The sequence below is a fragment of the Montipora capricornis genome, chromosome 10, assembly GCF_036669925.1.
Source record: "Montipora capricornis isolate CH-2021 chromosome 10, ASM3666992v2, whole genome shotgun sequence".
Taxonomy (NCBI): domain Eukaryota; kingdom Metazoa; phylum Cnidaria; class Anthozoa; order Scleractinia; family Acroporidae; genus Montipora; species Montipora capricornis.
This window is the reverse complement of record NC_090892.1, coordinates 28505971-28532945: the sequence shown is the minus strand read 5'-3', so window position 1 is coordinate 28532945 and position 26975 is coordinate 28505971. Positions and strand designations below refer to the sequence as shown.

The 26975-nt window shown below is 38.3% G+C and overlaps 4 protein-coding genes across 7 annotated transcripts in view; 2 read left to right on the top strand and 2 right to left on the bottom strand.

The window, feature by feature from the left end:
• The window catches only part of LOC138022273 (protein O-glucosyltransferase 2-like), a 16687-nt gene extending 6938 nt beyond the window's left edge, over nucleotides 1–9749 (bottom strand). The window contains exons 1-8 of one of the 3 annotated variants that reach the window (XM_068869373.1): nucleotides 9437–9749; nucleotides 5799–6004; nucleotides 4033–4238; nucleotides 3729–3806; nucleotides 3058–3224; nucleotides 1176–1413; nucleotides 638–847; nucleotides 243–332 (exon numbers count right to left, since the gene is read on the bottom strand). In XM_068869373.1, coding sequence (XP_068725474.1) covers nucleotides 243–332; nucleotides 638–847; nucleotides 1176–1413; nucleotides 3058–3224; nucleotides 3729–3806; nucleotides 4033–4238; nucleotides 5799–6004; nucleotides 9437–9447 — 1206 coding nt within the window. In that variant the 5' untranslated portion in view covers nucleotides 9448–9749. Of the gene's footprint in view, nucleotides 1–242; nucleotides 333–637; nucleotides 848–1175; nucleotides 1414–3057; nucleotides 3225–3728; nucleotides 3807–4032; nucleotides 4239–5798; nucleotides 6005–8637; nucleotides 8896–9436 lie in introns of those variants that run through there. The other 2 variants (XM_068869370.1, XM_068869371.1) reach the window with 2 other exon arrangements.
• Nucleotides 8971–26523, top strand: LOC138022271 (SHC SH2 domain-binding protein 1 homolog B-like). The gene is made up of 8 exons (XM_068869368.1): nucleotides 8971–9231; nucleotides 12275–12480; nucleotides 12761–12909; nucleotides 14910–15221; nucleotides 16602–16766; nucleotides 17365–17588; nucleotides 18811–18933; nucleotides 19254–26523. The coding sequence occupies exons 1-8, from the start codon at nucleotides 9010–9012 to the stop codon at nucleotides 19461–19463; spliced, it is 1611 nt and encodes a 536-aa protein (XP_068725469.1). The 5' UTR covers nucleotides 8971–9009; the 3' UTR covers nucleotides 19464–26523.
• On the bottom strand, nucleotides 23694–26550 carry LOC138022277 (dynactin subunit 6-like). Its single transcript, XM_068869377.1, has one exon. The coding sequence runs from the start codon at nucleotides 26499–26501 to the stop codon at nucleotides 25950–25952; it is 552 nt and encodes a 183-aa protein (XP_068725478.1). The 5' UTR covers nucleotides 26502–26550; the 3' UTR covers nucleotides 23694–25949.
• Nucleotides 26533–26975, top strand: part of LOC138022270 (serine/threonine-protein kinase Nek11-like) — a 46371-nt gene continuing 45928 nt past the window's right edge. The window contains exons 1-2 of one of the 2 annotated variants that reach the window (XM_068869367.1): nucleotides 26533–26655; nucleotides 26751–26975. In XM_068869367.1, the coding sequence (XP_068725468.1) occupies nucleotides 26821–26975 (155 nt within the window). In that variant the 5' untranslated portion in view covers nucleotides 26533–26655; nucleotides 26751–26820. The other variant, XM_068869366.1, reaches the window with a different exon arrangement.

Here is a 26975-nt window from a genome sequence, read left to right as displayed (position 1 = left end):
GAGTGCCCGGTCTTTCAGCCCCAGGTTGCGGTTGCGGCTGTTACTATGGATACGATTAGTGCGCAAAAAACAGAACTTGGCCAATATCCAGCCATCTTGACCACACGCTTGGTCAATAACCCATAGTTATTGACTTGCGTGCGTAGTGCGCGTGCAGTTTCTTTCGAAGGTTTGGTTTGTCCTTATCTCGAATTCCTCTGAGAACGATTCAACAAAATGAACGTGACATGATATCAACTAACCTTGAAGAGAATCCAGTGATAGCAAAAGATGTGTTCAGATAAAAGATTATTTCTCGTGTATTCCTGTGCAGCTTTCGTTATCTGTTGAGCCTTGAATAATAAAAGATAACATATTTTCAAGAACAATTTTCGTAGCCTCTTGATTTGCAGCAGTTACCATTGTTTGGGCGGGCGGTTGGAGCCCCACTATGCGCGTGCGCCAGCTTTTCCAATCTGGCTTTACGGTGCTAGATATGCTTTTAGGAATTACTTATTCCACGGATAAAACCAGATTGTCATGTTTCACTCACCCAATACAGACACAGCAACTGGGTTTCTTTAGAAATCAAGCCCTGCCATTCAGTGACTTGATTGCTCGAGGATGGATAGAATCCTGGCAGAAATATTTTTTTTACCTTTTCATCATTGGCTATGGCCCATTTCAACTTTTCCTCCAAATCACTGAGATCTCTACTGAAAGGTACATAATGGTACCATTCCTGTAGGTCCTTGTAGAAATGTTCATAATATGGCGACTGTTGTTTTAAAACCAAAGCATCACCAGCTAGCAAGTACGGTAATCGATAGGCAGCCACTGTTCCGTCAATGTTGATCTGGTATTTCCACTGAAGATGGCAATCAAAATACTGAAGATTAGTTTAAAGTCATGTTGCTTGGCAAGTTCGACAGGGGTTCCTTGAGTCTAAAAGGGTGCCACTTCACAGTTTAAAATTGGAAATACGGTAATTTGGAGGAAATGGTCTCTTGATACTTTTGTTGTGGGCCAAGGATTCCATGTTCCGCATGTTAAAAGTAAAGCAACCATATTTAACGTCGATAACTCGTAACAGTAATTCAACTGACAAACCTGAGGTCGACGGTCGTTGTACCCGCATTTTTAAAAAGAGAGCTTCTTATACAAAAGGGGACGATGACTACAAAAAAAAAAAGTACCTTGAAGAACTCAAAAAACGACATGTGTTTGGCCTTGGGACCATACTTGCTTTCATCGTATTCAAAGAAGAAAAAGTTTGTGAGGGCTGCATCATAGAGCTGTGGATTTTTTCGCGCCATCATCACAAGATTAAGTCTTTCCTCTCGACTATCGCGACCACGCCACAGAGCTTTGCTTAACTTGTCCCGCCACTTTGGACCTGTATTGGACTGCACAGATAGCATGTCCAAAGACACTCTAAAACGAAAAAAGGTAGAATACGTGTGTACCATAGTACTAGAATTAAAAAATTACTGACGATCGCGCCATCATAATTATGTCAAAGGAGACAGCACCTCTCGCAAGGTAACTCCATTTCTGTCCCACCTCACATTCTAATAATAGGATGGATGTGCGGAAAGTCCCCAAACCTTTTAAAATTTGTCTTCGCAGGGTTTGGGAACTCTGATCTGGGTTACAGAATTGCTATAAAAATAAACCCATACCAAAAACACAGAAAAAAAAAACTATCATCGATTGTGATTCACTCTTCCAAATACAGCAATACAATACAATAAAAGAAGAAATAATTTGTCCTGATTCCCATCCAGGGCCCAGTTTTTCAAAGCCTGATTAGTCTAATCCTGGATTACCGGAAACTTAACTGACGGTTACCGTGTTCATCCATTCGCACTCTAAGACATCTATCAGTGTTGTCTAAGTATTAAGCATTAAATATGAAGCGGTTGGGTCGCATGTCAATTTGTAAATCACATGAGATTTGAAATACATGGGAGTGGGATCTTAGTTTGAACAAAACGATGGATGAACACGGTTTTCATCATAATTTTGCCATATTTCAACACTTGCATGGTTGCGAGGCATTTCAGTTTTTGTTTTCTTTGAATAATCTATCGTTTTCACAACCAAGCCAATGTAGCTAATTTTATGTCACATGTTCACCAAACTATTTTAAATGAGGTAGTAATTATTACCAGTACTTGTCAGAACAATTCTAACCAGGCCTCGGTTGTTCAAAAGGTGGATAACGTTATCCACCGGATAAATCACAATCCAGCAGATAAACACTGGTAAACAACTCATATTGTTTTACCTTCAAGTTTAATTCTAGCTTTGGCAGTTACATTTTTTGGTATACCCTCTTTGCATCCTTGTTCTGCATTTTTGTTGTTGTTGCAATAACAATTGGTGTATTTCACACCATCCTAGCTGGTTCTCATTATTAGTTCACCATTGTACAATCTTTGTTAAATTTGATAATGGTCTTGTAAGAAGTGTCTCCCACTTGCATTTCATTCTACTTCCAATGAGTCTCTGGCCTTAGTGCACATGACCGGTGCTATTGTGGGGGGCTCCTGGCTGGCTTCTGGGTTGGTAGCCCAGTGAGTGTTCTTCTACCTTTGGATGTGATTGTGGTTGCAGCCCCCTTGCCTCTGGGCACCCAACTTCCACTTGCGACATGGGCGTTACCTTTTTAAACTGCACTTAACTGAATTGAAATACATCAAAGTTCATATATCTCAGTTTTTTCAAACTACATGTACATGTATGTGTGTTTTAACTACAATTGCCTTATTCTGTCAAGCTACTCTTTAAGAAATGAAAACTGTCGTATAAATCATGCCTTGAAGCATCTCTCTTCAAACAAATAAAGAGATTTACAGCTCATGAAATAAATCAAAGAAGTTTCATGCATTTTGAGAAATGCATGCCTAATCTGTTTGTCCTCTGGGTAAAGATGCTTGTTTCACAGGAAATGAAGTATTCGTGGGTCCTATGGGTTCCACCTTCAAACCTTTCACTTGGACCAGCAATATCTTATTTCTTTCAGAGGAGATAATGCTACAACCCATACCAAGAGAACTAAAAATCAACTTTTACCTGCCCATGGTTTCCAGAGTGGACTCTGTAAGGTCATATGTTGGCATGACAATATCGAAAGTGTCATCAGAGCCACACCATGACAGAATGGGAATAGGCTTGCTGTTGGCTTTAACAAGTGGCCAGTCACCAAGATTAACAAAAAACTCCATATCTGGAAGGACGACCTAAGGCCCAAAAACATTTCATACTATTTAAGGTTATTAACCCATTGACCCCTCAAGTGTCTTCTGATGCCCCAAGTTGACCAGTAAAATCATGTTTAGTCTCACTCCCAGGAATCAAAGGGTTTAAATAATTATAATAATGCGCAGCATTTTTGGAAAATGATGACATGATTTTTTTTACTGGAAAATAAACAATGACAAGCAGTTTATAGAAAACTTTAAGTACTTGTCAAAAAGTTTTAAAAGGAATTTTGAAAAGGACTCAAACAAATGACCACGTGATACATGTAGGCCTGCACACTGCTATACCATTGAGGGAAAAATACCTCTCAACCAATTGAGAGCAAAAGCTCTTTAATACAAGGAAGTAATCACTACACCAAGACGTAATAACAATAGCACACTCAGGCAGATTATTAAGTTCATGCTATGGGCTCATCAGATACATGTACTTGTATTACTCCATAAAGGCAAGAGTGCCTCTAAGTATAAACAAAGTGATACCTTTCTGGCCAGGGACAAGAGTATGTTATCCATGAACATGGCAAACCCAACATGCTGACCATAGGTCTTACGGTACACCTGAAAGAACCAAATTAGTTAATAAGAGTGTTTTTGTGGGAAAATCTAACAGTGTGGGGAATTTCCTAGTTGGCCTGTTGGTCTTCCCAGTTGTTGCTTTACTATGCATCACAAAAATCATAGTTTTGGGATCCCCTGATCTCATTCTATCCAAACCAAACTGTCATTTTCTATGAAATACATAATATCATAGTAAGTTAAACCATGAGTGTTTTCAAAAACATACTTTATTGCTGGTGATAGAATAGTGGCATAGAGCATGATGAGTCCCAAACCGTTTGACAGCTTCCTTGTCCAATTCTCTCAAATTTATTTGGCCAAATGGGGCAAGATCCTCCTGTATTTGAGAGTATTTCAATGGACACTTCATAGCCTCTTCCCACTTCACTGTATTTGATTCTGGACAAAAACAAGTCTCATGATACACTCCTTCTGAAAACAACAAAGAGCAAGAATTTGAGATTGAAGAGTCATTTGAGAATTGCTATTTTCTTAGCAGAAATAACCTTTTAACTATAATCAAGGTAATTGCCACTAGTGCTTATACTAATGCTAATCCGGTAATGGAGTGGCCAGCAGTTGCTCAATTTACATGGTATGGCATTACAATTAAAATTACATGGTACATGTATGAGAATAAACGATTCGGAAATAATTGAATTAATATGTTAAAGTAGTGGCCACTCTTCAGATAAATTCTGGATAAGATGCTGATCTAACAACATCAGCTGATAATGCATTCCATAAAGGGATAAAGAAAGAGTGTTTGTAAGCATCGACTGAAGAGGATGGGAGCCTGATCTTGAAGTCATGACTCACCCTTGTACGGCTGTACACAGGCACTGAGGTGAGGTCATAGGGAAGGGAGATGTTAACATGACCTCTCTGTATTTTTTAAAACATGCTGAGAACGCATATCTTGCACCTTGACTGCAGTGAAGGTCAATTCAAGCCAGTAACCTTCTGAATTTGTAAGTACTTTTGGAAAACGTTTATCTTGGATATTAGCGTTTTTGGGCATCTCACTTTGCAAGAGTGGTCGAGAATGAAAGGCAAGTGCTGGGACCATTAAAATAACTTCAACTGGTAGCGCTTTGAACAAAACTGACTACTCTTATTCCTTCACACAACAGAAACCAACTAGACTTGTTGCACAATGTTAAGACTAACAAACCAAGGTTGCAAATACGTTGTCATTGTGCAAAAAAAAATGTGATATTCACTTTTAAAAGTAAAGTTAATCACTGACAAAACTATATTTGTCCCATTAAGTACTTGCAGTAGATTCCCCAAGATTATTAGGAATTTTAAATAAGATCAATTTTGTTAAATTAAATTATAATAATTTAGTTTAAGTGAAGTTGACGACTATATAGTCTTTGCCTTCTATGAGTTGAATTTGAGCACTGTGTAATAACTATTATATTTCAAGAAACTGAACATAAAATAAAATCTTGGAATGCATAGGTGCATTAGGATTCCAGGAAGCAATGCAAACTTGCTAAAATATTATCAAATTGCTTGACAACCTACATGAACAACACCAACATTTACTTGTAACTCAATTGGCATTTAGCATTAAGTGATCTACTGGATCAGAGGTGGTTGGCTCAATAATCCCACCCCAGTTTTCGGTCGTCCCTGCGTGGGCTCACAGTGACGTTACTAAGGATAATGCTCAGGTGGATTATATGGAAGTAAAGATAGTACTTAAAGTTACAATCTAATAGATATACATGCACTGTAAAACAGCAAAGGAACCAATCAATCAGGCTGCCCCTACAGGTGATTGGATTAAAGTTATGTCTGATTCCCAACCACAAGAACAACCTTGCAAAGTTTCTTCCCAACTCCCCACAAGCAAGACCTTACCTTGCACAACATTCTTCATAGGGGTTTGACCTGGACAGCCCACCATTGCATTGTTTATGGAGGGTGGAGGAGGGTGTATTTTACAAAAACTCTCCAAAAGCAACAATAACAAAAACAAACCTTGCAATCTGTATGGGGAATTGGCAACATGTTTTCCCTTGTGGGTTACTTCAATAGTAAGATCAGGATATGATGCGAACATGCGGTAGCGGATGATAAATGAGCCATCATGCCTGTCTAGTTTTTGTACCCAAGCTCTGAGTCTCTCACTTACAGAACTTGTGATTTTAACCTGAAAGGCATCTTCGCCAGGGGATTCTGTTATGCTGCAAAAGTCAACAGTAATAGAACAAAAGATTGAAAGAATGCTGGCAGAATACTTTTGACAAGTTATACCTGTCTTATTTTCTATAAATTCAATCAGTAAATTTGTGTGGGTGATAGTGAATAATAAAGTCTTACTTTGCACTTAATATTTCTCAACTGCTGCAACTTGGTTTAAGACTGCAGAACTTTAATTTGTTGCAACCCCTTCAATGTGTAGCCATTGTTCAATGGCCTAGCACTGAAAAGCACTCAGTCTGATTCTCTTTTGCACTTGGGGAGTGGCCACAAACACCACTAGACCTCTTTACAGTTGTGTGCTTAGTTACCTGGCCTTTGAATGAAAGTGAGGCTGGTGTTGACCTTGTTATGATACAGACCTTCCTCCTTTTCTTATGTTAATGATGTTGTCATGCTAATTAGTAACAATTTACATAAGAAAAGCATTGAAAACAATGGAACTGCCGATATGAAAAATGATGATGATTATAATATTATTATTGTTTTTAGGAGGACAACTAAAGCTGTACCCAGCATAGCAGGTGATAAGAGTGGCAAAGAAACCATATAATGTCTTTTACTTAAAGTGAGACCTGATATTATGATAAAGCTTATTGTTTGTTGGTGAACTTCAACACTCCAAACTTCCTTGTGCCAAGGATAATTTACAACATTTCTTAATAATATTTTGTTCTTTACATTCAGGTTTTTTAAAACCAGATCAGAATTCTACTCAAGTGAATCTACTTTGTATTTTGTTTGATCTGGCCCCAGTTGTTCAAATGATGGATAAATCATTGTCCAGTGGATAAGTCATGGCAAAACCAATTGCCATATCCAATGGATAGTGAATTATCCAGTGGATAGCGTTATCCACCTTTTGAATAACTGGGGCCAGGAAAAGAGGATGTTGACTTTCCAATAGTGTATTTGTTACAATTTTAAGAAATAACACAACGTTTTTTAAAAAATACATGTTTCAACAGAATCTTCTGTCAACTTAAGTTTGAATTACAAAGTACACAGTTGAATATAATTATACGAGTGTGTGCAAAATGCTAATACATTCTAAGAATAAAAAGAAACATGACAATGTAAAATATTACAAAGAAAGTTTTAAATTGACATGCTGAAGTTGATGATTTAGTGTAGGTTTTTCCCATATGAATAGCTTCTTTTCTCTTAAGGACATTCGCGCCCATTGCTACTGCGCATCCTTACAGCGCACGCAAATTCACATGCCACGTCATGCATTGAGCGCGCGCGCTAAGTACTAAAATGAACAATGATAGGGTAGATGGCCATTGCTATAGCTTTGCTTGGATATAATGATGATGATCTTGGAACTTTGAACTCGAACCATTGGGCTGTTAGTTTGCTTTTTCTTCTCATTCACCTCACTGTTCTCTGCCGAAGGTTTTGTTTTTCTTTTTAGTTGCTTTACCGGTACATCAAAATAGCCTTTTATGGTCTTTTATGCTTCGCTGATCAGCTATCACTGTGCACGTCCTGACAGCGACGAAGAGGGTCTATTAACCCATTGACTCCTAGGGGTTCCCCATTGATGAGTAAATCGTCTGGCATTAGACAGTAAAATACTCTGGCGTTAGACAGACTAAAACACTAAGTATGGCTGGTTTAGGCCGGTTTAGGAGTGAAAGGGTTTTAATAAATGCACAAATCGATACCCCAAAATGAGTCCCAGTACGCATTGAAAAAATATGAGGAATTAAATCGTAAGTGCTCAACTCATTTCATTTCCAACTTCTAAGTTACTTTTGCAAAAGCGATCTGTTTTACACTTGCAAAAACTTAACTGTATACTAATTTCTCCACTTAAACATTTAAACATCTTGCATTTTAAAATTATTTCCTGAAGATTCACTTGTCCAAAGGACAAGTAAGATTGACAACCCACTTGTCCCCTGGCCAAAACCACTTGTCTGGGGCAAGTGGACACCGTTTTTGTCACACCCTGAGTCATGATAGCTCTGCATTTCACAGATCACTGCAACTATTATACTCTGTGAGAACAGAGTCAATAATACCTTTTATTGTATTTTGCAGCTGTGTTTGCTGCAATACGGTCAAAGTTTGTTCTGTATCGCATATAGATTGATGATATATTTGTGATATGTTGTTGCATATCACTAACTCTCTGCTGTCGGATTCCAGAATTTCAAATTTCTAGTATTTCTCAGAAGCCAGAGCTTTCAGGGGGCTCGAAAGGTTTCTCGATCAGGAGATGTGCGTGTAGCAGCTTGAGCTGCTCTGGCTACTTGCATCAGCTGACAAATCAAAACAGATGACACAAAATAAAAAATAATGTGACCTAAAATCATGAAAAACAGAAAGCAATATTAAATTGTGTCATTTGAGGAGCGAATTGAGCAATGGATGGAATGGATCGACAGTGCTGTAATCGTTTTACATTGGAAACCCACTTTTCTGTGAGGAAATCCCTTAAGAAAGTCCTCAAAGAAGACTTTGCAGCCGGATTTTGGGGATTCTTGCTTTTTAATAACTGCTTGTTTTGGGATTTGCGGCAAAATCTGTGCAAAAGATCGCTCATAAACAGTTTTCATCTTGGTGGCAATGAACTGGTCTTCTCATTTATATCAATTAAAAAGCTCACTTGTTGTTGCCTTTGTCAACGCTCTGCACAAAGAAGTATCTTGCTGGTAGTGTAATTCTTGCGTCCAGTCCTGGACCCCATACAAGTGTGTTTTTGGCACTAATGTGGACTGCATCGTAAAGATAAATATTCCAGGAAAGAATCATCCAAATTAACCTAGGTTTAGTCTCGTACATCATCGATAAAAAAAGAAGCAATTAGGGTTAGGGTTTGTTAGGGTTAGGGTTAGGGATTAGATTGGTGACCGTCAGGGACTGTGGCAAAGTAAACGTCTAGTCCTGGAGACTAGTGCCCATCTTGATTCCCAACACATTCCAGCATCCCTCACTAAAACGCGCGAAATACGATTTCTTTGCGAGGAGGACACTTAAAATGTCTCGCCCTCTGCCAATGATATTTGATACTTCAAACTTACTTTTTGAAGACCGTATGTCTGCCTATAAGAATATTTTGGGTATATGTAGGCCAGATGAACTGTCGGATAAAATTGCAAAGTACGTTGCACAAAACGTGGACTCGAGCGGCTGGCAAGCAGTTTGGCGGAGCACTCCTAATTCAAGTGGGCACTATCAGCCGTTTGATGTACTCGTGGAGGTAATGCTTTAGAGTAATCGTCCACTTATTTTTTATCGGTTAGGTTAATAGATTGCTTCTGTAGAGCTTTTATGTCGGTTGCTTGTTAATGATCCACAGGCACCCGAAGCTCAGTGTGAGGAAATATAGAGATTTGTATGGGAAGATAAGACCTGAGACCTGAGAAGATAATTTTACGAAAAAAATCTCAATTAAAAAGCCTAACCTTATTGCCATTGTGGGTCGCTTCCTTCCTGTGAGGTGTCTTTCCAGATTCAACGCGAATTTGAGCCATTATCAGTTCATCGGTTGTCAACGGTCATAATAAAAATACCAAGGCAGAACACTAAATTCTCATGAGCCCACTAAATGGAGTCAAATATTCCTGGTTAAAATGTTCCCACAGCCACAAATCTACAGTAGAATTAAAGGGCATAGGTTTTTCTTTCATTTCATATATAAGCTAGCCACACAATCAAAGCCCTACCAGCGACGCCTGATAGTGTCCCAAACGAAACGATAAAGCGATGAAAAACATCGTCACAAGCTTTGAGATGACACGGCGACCATTGAGTTTGTTTGTGGCTTGGTAACGAGCCTTTGTTTGTTGTCCCTGGCAGAAGGGGAATGGGTTGGATGCCGGGTTGACGTCACAAAGAAATTTCAAAGAAACAGCAAAATGCAAAGCAGTCTATGATGTCAACCCAGTATTAAACCCATTCCCCTTCATTGTTTGGTTATGAATCAAAGTATAACCACTTTTTCTGTCTTTCAAGGAAATAAAAAATTGAATTTCAGTCCAATGGTTCTAAAAACAACACAGTTCACTCTGGCGATTTTGGAGAACAGGGTTCGTACGCGTCTTGAAAACCCTTGAATTTTGAGAGTGCATTTTCAAGGCCTTGAAAATCCTTGAAAATCTCTGCTCTTCATTGCTGGTCCTTGAAAGTCCTTGAATTGTTTTCTGACCCGCATTTTTAATCTTTGAGAACTTCAGTGAAAATAATCAGCCACTCAAGTCATGTCATAGAAATGCGACAAGCTGTGGGGTCGAGAATGGTTACCAGTGCCTTTGCATTATTTTCATGCATGTACGTTACGGAAAATGAGGAAAATATTGCACCAATATTCTGAAGTGAGTTATTCAGACATTTAGGGATTGCTCCCAAAGATCCTACAACAACTGGTATCACCTCCACTTTTCGGATAGCCCACATTGTTATCTCGCACTTGAGATCTTGATACTTTTCAATTTTTTCACTTTCCTTTGCAGTCAGATGGTATGGAAACATCAATAATCATTATATCACAGACTCTATCCTCCTTCCCCACAACAATAATATCCAGCCTTCTAGCCTCTATTAGATGGTTGCACTGTATATTGAAATCCCACAACACTTTGATCTAATATCCATCTCCAACACACTCTGGGGCTGGTGCTTGTTCCATTTGTCTGCTCTGTCCAACCCATTCACCCCACACAATTCACAATAAATCATTCTGCCAACATTATCATATCTCTTCTTATACTCCTTTTGCCGCAATTTGGGAAAACTTGCTAATGACATGGGTAACACTTTCACCCATCTCATGACACATTCTACACAGTGGAGATTCCCCACTCTTGTCCACTTGAAACTCCACATAATTTGTTCTCATAGCTTGTTTTTGTGCTGCATGTGCCGCACAGATGAGAGCTTCAGTGCTGGATTTAAGGTCATCTTTTTTTACTCAATTCCAGGTTCTGTTGATGTCAACACCCTTGTCTTCCAGCTGCCTCAGAAACTGTCTTTTCTCTCCGTGATTTAACTTCTTCTACTGCTTCCTTTTTAAAGTGCTCTGGTTTTACAGCAGCTTCTAAATCTACCACTCCAAAATGCTTTCACTGTTTCCAATAACTGCCCCCCCCCCCCCTCCCCCCCCCCATTACTGTTTCTAAACTACCGTCCAACACTGTTCTCCTTCCTTTGGATACATTTTTCACAACTTCCACCTTTTCCTCTTAGCATATATAGCCTGTTAATATCACTGTTAGGGTGAAGTGGACTATACATGGTAATCACCTTTTGAGTCTTTCTGTCCAACTCCTCTGTGGTCCACTTTAGAACTCCTGCTCCATACTGCAGCTGAGCAACTGCCCATGTATTGACTGCCATGTTCTTGTTTCTTCCATGATGATTTGAACTCAGAAGCAGCTTTAGGTGTCTCTTATACTGTATTCCTCTTGTGGTGTAGTTTCATTTCTCCATCCTTTACTTTACCCTTTTGTTTTGATTTCAGTTGATTTGTTGTTGAGATACCGAATTAGAAGAGCACTCTTGCTCGGATAAATAACCTTGAGACTGGCCTTTGAACAACTGGGGTCAGGTTTTACTTTATGGATCTCCAGCTGTGAAGGATTTACATGTACTGTAAAGTGATTTGAGTAACAATGGGCCATTTCAGAAAATACTATAATACTCTTTGTTTGCCCCCCTAAATTTTGCATAAGCATTGTTTCCAGTTTCTCTTGGGACTTACAATTATATTGTCCCAAGAGACAACAAAAACAATGCTTATGCAAACTTTGGGGGGACAAACAGAGTATTCTGGCATTCCCCGAAGTGGCTTATTTTGTAAAATTTGTTGGACAGCTATTGAATTCTAGATACTGTTATCCTCATCCATCCATTCAAAGGTCTCACGAATGGTGCAAATTTGGCTCTCGATATTTTGGGTGGATACTTTCAAAGAAATTTTGAGTTTGACATAATCTTTGAATGAATACCCTGTCTAGTGAGAAAGTTGGAAAGTGTAGGAAGTTGGTGGACAGCAGATGAAGAATCTCCAAGTTTAGTTTAGACAAAAGTTTCATTGACTAGTTGATTTAGACTTTGTGAATTCTTAATTAACTCCTAAGAAAACCTCTTGGAGATTTTGATATTATCTGAGGCAGGCAATTGTGCTGTCTGTAAGGGATTTTTGGGAACTGACTGCCTGTCTGAATGACAGTTTGTCTGTTTGTCTGACAAACTAAATGACTATGGATATTACTTGTAATGTACAGTATTTCCTTTATTCACAGGTATTGAATGTGAATGCTGTTAAGTTAACTGCTGAAGTTCAAATCTGTGAACCTGTTGTTACAGACCACCCCAATTTGATAGATATAGAACTTGTGAACACACATCTTTTAAGTTGTAAAAATACTGTACCCTTAATTGAGCTTTGTCCAGTGTATGATGAATCGGGACAATATGATGACACTGCATTGGCTGTAGAACATGTCAGGTTTGTGCCCATTTTTATGTTTCTGGAAAGTTAATCTTATATTTTTTGCTTTTTGAGTTCCTCTCATTGCATGATGATGGCACTATGCAAAACAGAAATAATTAAAGTTGCATTTTCTATATGCAATAACATAAGAAAGTCTTCCTCAAATTTCCTGTATGGCAAGCTTTTCCTCTTGTGTATTGCTATTTTGATCTATACTGGGTACTCTTGTGGCTCTGTACATTTGGCGTGCAATGTTCCACATAATTATTTTCGTTGATTGTCATTTTGTCTTCAGGTTCTTTTATGAAAGCATTTGGAGAGAATGGGATGAGGATGAGGATGGTGATTACAGTTACGTGGCTCGTTATTTAGAAACTCGTCTTCAGCTTTATCATGACATTAAAGAAGGTAACCTCCCAAAGGATCTCATCAACAGATATAGAGGTAAATATTAATAATATCATTATCAAGGTTTAGTATTTATCATGGTGATCCCATTATAGTACTGTAAGCATAATAACATAATGTAATATATTATTATATTCCTATTGTGATTCACTTAAAGGGTGACAAATTAACCCATTGACTCCTGGGGGTTCCCCGGCCCATTGACTAGTAAAATCATCTGGCGTTAGACAGAGTAAAATACCAAGTCTGGCTGGTTCAGGCCCGGTTCGGGGGTTAAAGGGTTAATAAACAATAATGTTATTGCTATTATTATCATTATTTTTATCATTACTACCGGTACTTGTGTATTTTGTAATAGCCTACTTTCATTGTTGGGTCCTTTTACAATGATTATGATTGTAACTAGTTTTAGTATTGTCATAGGATAAATAAAATCTCAAACATTAGAGGAATTATCAGCCACAGAAATATGCACAAAACTTGTCAAAAGATAAACGCCACTGAGAAGTAATCCTTGCACTTGTCTTATCTGGATGTAATTATTTTAAGCAATTGTCTCTTATGGACACCTGAAAAATTCAGGTGGCTTCAGCGGGATTTGGAACCCATGAACTCTGCAATTTGCCACTGCATTATGCTCTAGATACCAACTGAGCTATGAAGCCACTGACGTTGGGAGCAGGTCATTTTGTGCCCAACAAAGTGACCTGCAGAGAGCATGGGTTTGAATCCCGCACAACCAATCCCGTTGAAGCCACCTGAATTTTTCAGTTGTCTCAAAGAGACAATAATTATTGCTTAAATTGTACAGAGAAGTGCAAGAATCACTTCTCACTTTAGTCTAAAACCTGCACTTCAAATACAATTTTATTTTATTCATAAACACTACTGCAAGAGAGTTGGACAATTTGTTTTCTATTGAGAGTTAATGTTTTAAAATCGGTCAATGTAAAACATGGACTTTGGACCGGGTATAAATTAAATGCGGACTGGAGGCTGAGGAATAGGCACAATGTGAGGACTGAGTACAAAAGACTGTGAAAATGTCAATTGAAATCCGACATGGGAATGGTGGAAATAGTATTTTGTGCCATAATAAAATTGTCACATGCATAATTGTCACGTGCTAGATGTTAGCTGACTTTTCTTCCAACAGCTGAGGAATAGGCACAATGTGAGGACTGAGTACAAAAGACTGTGAAAATGTCAATTGAAATCCGACATGGGAATGGTGGAAATAGTATTTTGTGCCATAATAAAATTGTCACATGCATAATTGTCACGTGCTAGATGTTAGCTGACTTTTCTTCCAACATAGCCACTGTAATGTATTTATCAGAGGTAAGGCATGAAAATTATGGAATCCTTCGCGGGTCACCAGCTTTATGGTAAGAAATCGAGAAATTTGAAGGACTTCAGTGGGAGATGCCATTGTGATATTTAGACAGGGAGATCTGTTTACCCATTCGCACAATAACTGTTTCGTTGTGATTGATACAACTTTTTGTTAACCTCAGTGTCACACAGGTCCGTCTGCAAACAGCACTCTACCAAGAGAACAACTGTTATAGTCCATGTCCTGATTTACGCGTACACGCTACCAAATACATCTTCAGCCTCTTGCGTACTAGACTTACTGTCTTTGGGAGTAAAGATTGTGTGACCAGCCAAAATCTATCCAGCCATCCTGGCTCGAACTACAACAGCAACAGTCAGAGGACTTTATTATACATGTATACCAAGAGTTGAACTTCGTGCCTGAAATATTTTCGTTCTTCCCCAATATAGCAATTTTTCCACTCCCTCTAGTGTTAAACTTGTGGAGTAAAGTACAATTTTGAAAATCTCTAATCTTACTTTCTCTAGCGCAGTCCAGTCAATGTAGTAACTATGAGGATTTCTGTGTAAGTGACGATATTTTAACATGGAAAATCTGTATCTGGGCCAGTACAATCTTAGTTTGTCCTATACTCCGTTTTTGATACTCAGTCCTTGTTTTATACCTAGTCCTTTAGATGGATGATTTGTTTTTGTAGAAACATATGATCAGTACAGACAGAAGCTTACAGAACTGAAACAGCTTCAAGAGCAAATGTCAGCTAAAGAGCTTGATCAAGAGCTGGATGAGGTGGATGTGTTAAGATGTGCTCAGATATCTGAGTTTTGTGAATCCCTTGCACACTCACTCCAGATTATGGAGAATCCGCAAATGAGATACCTTTTGGCAACTGTCACACCAAAGATGGCCAGGCACATTGAACCCAGAGGTAACAGAACTGAAGGAGATGATCCAGTCACCTATATTGTTGCTCCAAAATTTCAAGCTGGAATGGTTAAGTTTTTTCAAGGTAAAAAAGTTACCAGTAATTTATACTCAACACCCTACATTCCTGTTAAACATGTTTGTAAACTAGTTCAGTCTGAATTTTTCTTTGAGTTAATTATGATGTATTACTGTACCACAATCTTGAACACAATGTATATATACATAATATATTTATAAATGAAGCTGTTCCTACCTGCCTTAGCTGCCAAGTCAAAAGAGCAGTAGTTATCTAATCCTGAGCCAGTAAGGTATTATGGTTTTGCGCTTCCCACCCTGCTTAGTAAAATTATTTTTTCCTTTCCTGGTGTGAACTACATGTATTTCCACAATTGGGCTAAATAATCATGAAGATGGATTTAAGCCTAACAAACAGTTACTGTAGCCATTGGTTATTATAATTTAGCTCTTAAGTCAAAAGGAGGTTCTCAAAACTCAAAACAAACTTTTTGAGGAGAGAATAATAGGGAACTTAAAAGCTGAATGCGTCATCATCATCATCATAATTATTATAAATTTAGTTATTTCGTCAAATTTTGCCCAAATGGAAGAGTAACAAAAATATCACTAATGGTTTGCAGTGATGACAAATACAAATGTAAGAGTTCTATTATCTGAACGTTATCCCAGAGGTTCTTTTGTTGAAAGTGCATCAAAACATGTGTTTGTTATTATAGGAAATCATACGACTTTGAGTTCAATTTGAAAACAATTTGCACAAGTGGGTGTTTAAAAAAGTATCGAAATTGCATGAGCTCATTGGGCGAAAGCAATTTGAGCTTTCTGAAAAACATGCAAAGTGAACTATCAATTTTGTTTGTACTGTGTTTACAAAAAAAACAGCACTGCTGTCAGCCAATCAGAATTGAGTAATTTTGTCATGAATGTATATTTCTGCCTTATTAAGTAAAAGTAATGTACTTTTAATTTTGGCCTTTGGTTAACTGACTTATGGGGCTAAATGTAATTTAGGCGAGGTTAAACTCAAGACAATGCTGGCCAGCGGTCTCTTCCTTAAGTTAGGCGGGGGCCCCTTGGGTTTTGCAGGGCCTCAGTAAATTTACAGCTCCCCCGTTGACGTCAACCATTTTGCTCATGTTGTGCCGCATGCACAGTTGCCGAAAAAAGCTTTGCTCCTGTCCCTCCCTTCCCCTCGGGTAAGTATTGGTGAGCTTTCAACATTCCACTGAGTAATTTCAGTGTGACGGTGCCTGGGTGGTTGCCGCTCACAGGGTTGTCATGGTTACCCTTTGCGCTGGCTCGCGGCTCCCCCACAGACCTTACAGGCACCTTCTCCACACTCATCTATTGGCGATGAGTTTAATATGTTATAATATGAATACTGGGTTTCACTCAAGAGCTTGAATTTTTATATTAATCCTGCTTATTGTCATTTTTTTGACAGATGACACAGTTATAGCACATTTTCCTTGCTTAGGGAAAGCATTGAACAGCTATTATATTGGGGATACAATTGTTGTCTTCCCTGGAAAATACAACCTTAATGGGGTGTATCAACTTGTAGACTCTGTTCACATCACTGGCAAAGGAAACCGTTCAGAAATTATTGGTAAGTTTTAGCTGGCTATTAAATTATTATTTCCAACTGAGATATAAAAGGGTTGAAACCTTCAGGAACTTATTGAACCAACTAGACAAACTTACATTAAGCGAAGTTCACTCTGATTGACTTCTAAGCTGGGGAAATTAACACTGCAGTCATGACGGGCATTACTAAACCACGAAACAGTGAAACGAAGCACCAAATCACCATGTACAGTGTGATCCCACCATACATTGAATACTAACCGACAAAGGTTGGATTTGAGATGAAATATCGTCAGTTTTAGGCCTAATTAGGCCTAAAATGTTATGTAATGTCCAGTCATGAGGGAAAGGTCAAGTTAAATGATTGTCATGTCTAGCATACAACTAGTGCATTCAATTTGCAGAGCTGTTATTTGAAGGTTTAATATAATGGTACAATTTACAACACTTGTAAAAACTGAAAGGCAAAGATCCCAAGATTGGCTACATCTAATTGATATGGCATGTATGTGCTTCCACAGTTATAAGGTCATATCTACCATCTTAAAATAATGAGGTTTTTTTGAAGTTCCGGAAGGTTCATAATTTTTGATAAAATGAATAATCCACTGATTTCTCAGTCTGTTGCAGTGACAATGATGACTTTGCCTTAGAATGCCTTGGAGGTGATATTAGTATAAAGAATGTTGTCTTTGAGCAAGGAAATGATAATGAAGGGATTGTTTTGATCAAGAGTGGATGTGTCACACTTGATAATTGTGAAATGAAATGTGTGACAAATGCTGTGACAGTGGAAAGCAATGGCGAGATGGTGATGAGGGAATGCAAGCTCCATGGTGCAAAGGTACCAAATTCTTTTAAATTAGCCTCAGAGTTGTGCTGACTTGATTGATCATTTCACTAGTTAAAATGTTATTGGAGACTTGTCACACATACTGCACCAGAATAAAAATCCCTTGGCACAGATTGTAGAGAAAAATGTTTAAGAAATACTTTTTTTTATGATGACTTAGGAATCGGCTAAAATCAGAGTGCTCCTCATACATTGCACTTGTAGAAGTTGAATGTACAACCTTGCATGCACTACCATAGGAGACTCATGGTAGTTGCCCTGCCCTGAATCTTCAATTTTTTATTCTGAGTATCCTCATGGCAATACAAAAAAACGGTAGCCTCGCAGCTCCTACAAGGTCGCACCTGATTGGAGACCACCCTTGAGGTTTAACAAAAGAACAAATAACAGAAACAATGGACCCTAGAGGATAGAGTTGCAGCCCTTTTGTTTTAGGCCTAGGGTCCATTGTTTCTGTTATTTGTTCTTTTGTTAAGGGTTAGGGTGGTCTCCAATCAGGTGAGACCTTGTAAGAGCTGCGAGGTGACCCCAAAAAAATAATATATGTAATTTAACCATTGCCTTGAAAACAATATTTACACCGCGCACCAGTGGCTCAGTTGTTTGAGCACCGGGCTGTCACGCGGGAGGTTGTGAGTTCAACTCCTGCCGGACCGACACTCAGGGTTTTTAACTGAGGAGAAAGTGCTGCCTTTGTAATTACATCTGCAAATGGTTAGACTCCACATAGTCTTCTCAGATAAGGACGATAAACCGTAGGTCCCATCTCATAACCCTTCAATGTTCATAATCCTGTGGGACGTAAAAGAACCCACACACTTGTCGCAAAGAGTAGGGCATGTAGTTCCTGGTGTTGTGGTCTGTCTTCTGTGGTGTATCATGGTTGGGAGAGTAAATGCTCGGGGATATTAGCTACACCAAGCTACTCTAAAATCTGAGGGTAAAGAAAGATATATGATATGATACAGTGTATAATGACTCTAGTACAAATGCGACATGCTCTCACAACCCTAGCACAAGTTTTAAGACCAATTCCTGAGATCTGAAAGCTATTTGAACCATCTTTCAAGTGTTATTAAGATAAGCTATCTTTGCTGTTGCAGATTTTTTTCCTTCTTTCCTGCAGTTGTGACTATAATTTATGAAGACTTTTGATAGAATTCTTACACTACAGCCTTTATCCCCATCTTGACTTAAAACTTCTCATTCATAGTGCTCCGGAATTGCAGTTTCTCCTGGAGCACTTGTTCATTTACAAAGCAATAAACTGTTTGACAATGGGGAAAGTGGCAATGACTCTCAGGCTTTGTCCCTTACTGGTGCAGTTCTTCTTGAGGTATGTTTTCTCATGACACATTTTTCATTCAGTGGTTTAATTCCGTTTGCTCTGAAGCCTGTAGAACGTATTATCTAACTTTGTCATTCATTAGTAGTGCATTTCTTTAACATCCTTCACCCTTAGGGCCAAATGGTTTGAAGCACAGTTAGGGTTAACAGAACTTACTGGTAGATATCATAACAACCTACACGTTTTTAAGCTACTAATCCTTGCTTCATACTGCAGTTCACTTCCACATTACTTGCTTGAAAGTGATAAATAGTTCTTTTAACAAATGCTTCTCCGAGTCAATTGTAACCATATTGTTTGATCTGCAGGCCCTTTCAGATTGCAAGAAAACAAAAGCTATCCTGACAGACAATTACATCTCAAACAACCATTGCTATGGTATCTGCATCAAGAAAGACAACAAATTATTCACTGAAAGTAATGACCCTGAACATGGTATTCAGTTAGAAATGACAAACAATGTGTTTGAAGACAATATTTCTGGGGATGTCGGCCATTTCTCTGAAGCAACAAACTAAGTGTAATGTGTGCTGTGATGCATGTCCTTGTGTTCAAGACTTAAATTTAAGATAATTCATATTGCTGTTACCAGGCTTGTGCAGAGATACCAGACAGAATGACATGAAAAGTGCAAAATAATTTCACATTTAACAGATTTTTAGTCCTTTGAAAATTAATGTGTCCCTAGTAAACTAGATTAACATAATTTATAATCATTATGGTACAATTTGAAATGCATACTTCATAGACCTGTCAAAATAAATTCAAGATATTTTATCTTGATTCTTTCAAGATCAATGCCCCCAAGGATTTTGGTTAAGTCATGTTCAGTACACAATGCTAAGACTTAAGTTCACTGGGACAGTACTTTTAAGGTGATTCCTCAGAAAAAAAGTTGTCAACAATTTTCTTGAAACTTTCCCTGAATGTTCCCTACTAATCCCTGTTGTGAGAACTACAATAATGAAAAAAATTTTTCTTTTTGATTTGAAGGGGATAATTTGTACACCAAAATTATGCAATAAAAATTATAGGTCACTGTGCTTGTTTAATTAAGAGTAAAACACCATTGTGTCTAATTCTCGCTTATTGTAGATCAAAACAACAAAATTCCCATGTTCTTGGAATGCACATGCTTAGTCGCAAAGAGCTATGGGTCATTCACTTCTCTCACATGTTTTGGGAACTGTTTCAGCGTGTATGATTGACTTATGCCATATTTACAATGCTTCAAATTTGATCCAATTTATAAATATTGACATACCATAAGCGCAGCACAGGATGCACATTGCAATACTGAGGAATCACCTTAAGATTACTTAACATGTAGGATTACATTGTGGTTTCTGCAAATCATGGGTGTAACCCACAAAGTTAAAGTTTGTATTAGCATTGGCAGCCCAGACTAGGAGGGTTAAAAAATTATAAGGATTTGTATGGAAATCTTGAGAACATTTTCTCGATAAATTTATGTACCAGTGAGAAAGCGGGACAATCAGGCAAATAACCACACAAGAAGCAAGAGAGTCACCACAACAGTAAAGTATGGTTTTTTTTCAGAGAATTTTTGCATGTAAATATCTTTTCCAGTTTGTTATTGAGATTCCCATACAAAGCCTTATAATTTTTTTTACCCTCCGAGTCGGTGGTATTAGCCACTTAACTGAGGTTAAATGAAAGAAATTACAGACAATTATTTTATGAAAAGTACTTATGTGACCCTGGTCTTGGATTTAAAAAAAATTTGATCCAATTTATAAATATTGACATACCATAAGCGCAGCACAGGATGCACATTGCAATACTGAGGAATCACCTTAAGATTACTTAACATGTAGGATTACATTGTGGTTTCTGCAAATCATGGGTGTAACCCACAAAGTTAAAGTTTGTATTAGCATTGGCAGCCCAGACTAGGAGGGTTAAAAAATTATAAGGATTTGTATGGAAATCTTGAGAACATTTTCTCGATAAATTTATGTACCAGTGAGAAAGCGGGACAATCAGGCAAATAACCACACAAGAAGCAAGAGAGTCACCACAACAGTAAAGTATGGTTTTTTTTCAGAGAATTTTTGCATGTAAATATCTTTTCCAGTTTGTTATTGAGATTCCCATACAAAGCCTTATAATTTTTTTTACCCTCCGAGTCGGTGGTATTAGCCACTTAACTGAGGTTAAATGAAAGAAATTACAGACAATTATTTTATGAAAAGTACTTATGTGACCCTGGTCTTGGATTTAAAAAAAATTTGATCCAATTTATAAATATTGACATACCATAAGCGCAGCACAGGATGCACATTGCAATACTGAGGAATCACCTTAAGATTACTTAACATGTAGGATTACATTGTGGTTTCTGCAAATCATGGGTGTAACCCACAAAGTTAAAGTTTGTATTAGCATTGGCAGCCCAGACTAGGAGGGTTAAAAAATTATAAGGATTTGTATGGAAATCTTGAGAACATTTTCTCGATAAATTTATGTACCAGTGAGAACGCGGGACAATCAGGCAAATAACCACACAAGAAGCAAGAGAGTCACCACAACAATAAAGTATGGTTTTTTTTCAGAGTATTTTTGCATGTAAATATCTTTTCCAGTTTGTTATTGAGATTCCCATACAAAGCCTTATAATTTTTTTTACCCTCCGAGTCGGTGGTATTAGCCACTTAACTGAGGTTAAATGAAAGAAATTACAGACAATTATTTTATGAAAAGTACTTATGTGACCCTGGTCTTGGATTTAAAAAAATGCAAAATTAGGTGGTTAATCTCTTTGTATCACTATCAAGTCAGGAGGCAAGAGCTTGAAAAAGTAAAAGATTTGTGGAATAGGTTGGCCCATTTTGGTAGATACTGTGAAAAATTTATTGGAAAAAATGTTGATTAAAAAGACAAACACAACTAGATTCATTTTGACAATGTTGCGACATCGTCCGATGTCATCGTCAGGCAATGAATTTTAATCGGATGAAGCATAACTTTAACAGTACAAGAACAATAGAACAATAAAACAATATATACAATAGTACGCTAACAATAAATGTGAATTCTAAGTAAATAGTTTTGCCCTGACAGAGTCTGACTGCACATTAAGTGATGGTTTCAATAATTATTCTTTGATGTAGAACATCTCATGAATTAAGCAGTCAAATTTCGATGCACATTTCTTGATGAGGAAAAAATGTACTTTTATTAGCCTTTCGTTGTCACAAATTGAGGCTTTGATTTACCTATTGCACTGTGATAGAGTGAATATGGGTACTGCTTGTTCAAGTCTGGTGCCCAAGCTGACTCCCCCACCAGTAAAAAAATGTTTATCCCCATCTTCAGTTGCCCGGTCCTAACCCCAAAAATGACCAGGCATTTCACTTTTATTGCTATTATTACAGCACCACACAAGCCCTGTATGGGCTATGCAATAAGAATTTTTGTATTGTGGTATCTGTAGGTGGTAAAATAAATGTCCGGAAAATGACATAAGTGAAAATTTGAATTTTGAGATGAGGAAAATTTTGACAGTGGTAGCCAAAAACAGCCATAAAGGTAAAGGTAAAGTAAAGTAACTTTATTTAACGTCGGTAGTTCCTTCAGCTACGAGGCTGGTATCTATGGAAGCCGATGGTGCGCCCTTTACCCACCTCCCTCTGTCAGTGTTCCGTTTTACAGGTATTTAAAGCTATAGCTACACGGATCAGAGGAAAGTCGAAACAGACGTTTTAAGTCACCAAGGATTGAACCGGGGACCTCTCGCTCCGAAAGCCCCACACTAGCCAACTGAGCCACGACTGCTCTCACGATTGCTGTCATCATGAAAAGATTCTTACTTGTTACACCGTTGTGGTCACTTCAGCAATCTTTTTGCCAACTTCATTTACCATTTATCACAAAAGATATGCAGTTGATATCAACAGGTGATTTACCCACTAAGTAACCACATCCAATTTTTCAAGAAGGAAAGGAAATGAAAATGCATAATCTTGTCCCTTCTGCCCTCTCCCTACCAAGGTAGGGCCCGACACCAAGTTTCCTACTGGTGATAAGTCATTCCCTGGTGGGAAGAATTTTAGCTACTGGGGTGAAAATAACTTTTCATAATTATTAAATTTTAAAATTTGCATAAGAAATTCCTAAAATTCTGATTAGCTCTCATACTTGCAGCTTGCCCTGCAGGCAGTTTCAATTGGTGAATTTTAGAAGCTTCTTTTCAGGCCATGCAAAAAGCAAGCGCAGGTGGAGGGGGGCAAGGAGAAGGAGCCTGCAATCAACCCCACAACATTTTCGAAACCTCCCATTTCCAATCGTGTGACAAGCACGGGTGTAGGTGGAAATTTTCTCTTTAAATGTAATTATGACATAAACTCCTTATGTTTTAGTCAGCACCCTACCCAGTGAAACCCCAAAAGAAAAAGGAGAGATTATAAATCAGATTTATAAAATAAACAATGTGTCCGTTTTTTTCTGAACTTGAGAGTCAAAACGGAATTCAAACACTTGCTGATTGGGAAAAACGGTTCAATTTCATTTAAAGAGTTCTTTAAAAAAGTCAACATTAAATGTAACTTTCTGCAATACTACAGTTTGATTTCAGCCATACCAAGTCACTGGAAGGCGAGCTTTAAAAAAAGAAGATCAATGTCGCGTTTCCCAAGATAGACAAACTTACATGTAAATCTGTGAACTCACAACATACAGTATCCACCTCCCACTGCAGAAAAACGGCAAAGTGAACTCGGCTTCGATTCACAAGAACAAAAACACATTTATTTTCTTCCCTGTCAGATAACCAGAGAAATAAAGTTATCTTTGTTTCAACATAAAATAATCTGTAACATTCTTTATACAAACATTATCCATATTGTCCTTATTGCACCAGTACTAAGCAAACTACAATGCATCGGGTCAGGGTGGCTTAGTGGTTATCAATTGGGCCTCCTACCAGTGTGAGGTGAGGTTCGACCCTGGCCCCGCCTTGCAAATGGACCGAGTTTCAGTCTATCTCAACCTGACTCGCGGGTTTTTCTCCTGGTACTCCAGTTTTCCTCTCACATTAAAATCAACTCACAGCTAACTAACATCTAGCTGTGGTGATGTGCTCCGACATCAAACATGGACTGTACAGCGGCATCCAGAGACTCCTTCACATGCTTTCAGCCTGATATCGTGACCTGCGCCCTTTTGCAATTCAGTCCCCAATACTGCAAGAAAAGGGTGATTAACACTGCCAATTATTATTATTCTGCTCATGTGTGACTGCCAGATGGTTTTGGCGCAGATTTATCAATTGGTATAACTCACTCCATTTGGAAAAAATACCTGCACTTTCCAAAAAAGAAATTGTATATGGCGTGCTGAACGATTGGTCATCTTCTTCAATCCTCAACCACTTAATCCTTATCGGGAAGTACTTTCTTTACAGTAATGCACTTGAGGAAAATATAAAGTTTCAATTTGCAGACTATATTAATTCTGTCTATGAAAAATTAAGAGTGGAAAAATACATTTCTGTCATGGCAAATATCCAAACTGCTTTTGTAAAAAAATGGCATAGGTTTCTTGAGTGACAAATTTTGTTGTTGTTAACTAACTGTCAGTCAAGTCAAGTGTTTTGATCTATAAAGTGTACTTTGATGATTGTAAAAAAAAAAAAAAAAAAAAAAAAAGAATGACATTTCAGCATGTTGAGAAATGCCTTGTCAAGTGCATCTTCTGCCGATGCAACAACGAGCTGGAGCTTCCCAATGGATACATCTGGCAGCTGCCAAGGAGAGAATACTGTGAGCCTTCATCCTTCAGCTTCTATAATCTGGTCACCAATGATACTTCTCAAAGGTATGATTACTAAATGCAAAACACATTAATATTTGTTGGTTGGAAAAGCTGAAATATGAAACTCTCTCCGACTCCCTTGGGAAAGACAGCCAAAACACCTACATTTATTAGTGGTTTTACATCTTTTTGCTCACCAGAAAACCCAAGCTACTGCACGAAAGTTTTCAAATTTTTTGAAAACAGATTGTCGGCTCTTTCCACTCTCTTGTCTTTACAAGCAGTGTATTTTATCAGCCAATCAGGAAGGATATTTTCTCTGTCCGTGGGTGAACGGAGGTTTCGAAAATGTTGAGGGGTTAACTGCAGGTGATATTCAAAAAACGATCACTCGGAAGTCAACCCTGATAAAAGGAAGTGTCTAAAATTTGCCAAACCGCCTGCTACACAGGTTACTCTCATACACATACCGGTACCTTACGACCTTACATGGAGACTGACTGTGACAGTCATTTTGTAGAAATGAAACTTACAACTTCTGGTCTTTTTCATGAAATTCAATAAAACATTAATTTTATTAGTCTAGTTAGGCTTGTGGAATGTGAGAATGGTTATGGCCAACCTGGAACTATTCTCGGTTTTCACATGACGTCACGACCGCCATGTTGGTGCCCAAAACAAAGAAAAGGCGGCCATGTTGGTGCCCCGACCAAATCCTCCGGGAATTTAACTCTATTATGCAAACTCTTCCTTTTGTTTTCGTTGAAAAACATGGCTGTTTATCACGTGAGTGAAAACCAGCAATACACCTTGTTGGCTATTTACCATCTCATACCCAACAGCTGCTCATCGAACAATAATATTTATTGTTATTGTAAATTCTGCTAATTACATATCTTAAGAACCAGTGCCATCATTTGAACAAAGTCGAAATGGGAATAGAGGCACCCCCAAATCACAAGAACCCAATGTGTCGTTAGAGTCCTGAAAAGAAAGTGATGGCGCCTTGAGAACCAAACGTTTTCTCAGAATTAAAAGCCGGTTCTATGATGTATGCGAAGCTGTTTGACATAAATTCTTAATGCCCTTTACTCATGTCTGTAAACAGTGTTCTTGGCCGATTCCTTGAAACAAAAACAGCTTCAAGGCATGCTGGTAACTATAACTATGCAACGTGCATGCACTGGGGATATTAGCCAGTGAGATGTGAATTCTTTCAGATAATAGAGTCAGGAGCGGCTGGACTTCTTAAGATGGTGATAATTGGGTAGAATCTTGGTTAGAAAATCCAGCTGTAGTGTTTGTGGAACTGGTCTCTCGCCTTGAACTCTCCTTGAACAACTCTGTCCGTAGATAACAGTATTCTCAGGGAGCGTCTCTTGGGAGGTTACCTCGCACTTGGCTCCAATAACACAACCATGGGAAACACCTGTGTGGCGCCCAATCTTGCTTTTTGCCTCGAGTATATTGTTGTCACCCACATTTACCGCCTCACACTGACTACCCACCTCAAATACATTATGGTTTCCAATTTTCATCACGATTTTTTCGCCAACTTGTTCGTCGTCGTCCAGATAAGAGGAATTTAATATGGTGGCTTGTTCCTCGATGAGGTTGTTGTCACCGATGATTATCGGTCCAGCCTCAGCAATTATTCGAGCTTTAGGATGGATAACTGTTTTCGAACCGATTGTCACCTCACCTTTTATTTCAGCTTCTTGACAAACAACTGAACCACTCCCAATTTTTAATTTACGAGGTGTCTGAGAGTGCCTCGACATGCTGTCTTTTCAGTGTGCTAACAGCACTGCGGGCAACCTTGCGGGCCACAATAGTACTTACTGAATATCCGTCGTGTAAGCATTACTATAGTATAACTTTTCCACCAAGGAACTTCCAATTTTTACGGGTACGAATGGACGCGTCGTTTTAAATGTAAGTAAGACGCCTCTTGATACCTCGGTTATTTGGAGAAGCGTTACACAATGTAACTGTTTTGTAAAGTTCTCTTTGGCCTCCTTTACTGGCAGCCGTATTTGACGTTCCGTTGATCTGATTTGTTGTTCGGTTATCTGATGAGTTTTTGATGGAGTGTTTACCATGCCACTACCGAAGAAGATTCCTCGAGGAGGAAAATCAAAAAACCAAGATGCTGGACGAGTATTTGCAAATCGTTACTGCATGGAAAAGAAGCTTGGTAGTGGAAGCTTTGGTACAGTGTATTTGGTGCAAGATACAAGAAGTAAGGACGAAAG

Coding starts and splice junctions, on each gene's coding strand:
- LOC138022277 (XM_068869377.1), bottom strand. CDS start 26,501: ATGTCGAGGCACTCTCAGACACCTCGTAAATTAAAAATTGGGAGTGGT.
- LOC138022271 (XM_068869368.1), top strand. CDS start 9,010: ATGTCTCGCCCTCTGCCAATGATATTTGATACTTCAAACTTACTTTTT. Junction 15,222..16,601: donor AATGGTTAAGTTTTTTCAAG/GTAAAAAAGTTA, acceptor TTTTTTTGACAG/ATGACACAGTTATAGCACAT. Junction 16,767..17,364: donor AAACCGTTCAGAAATTATTG/GTAAGTTTTAGC, acceptor CTGATTTCTCAG/TCTGTTGCAGTGACAATGAT.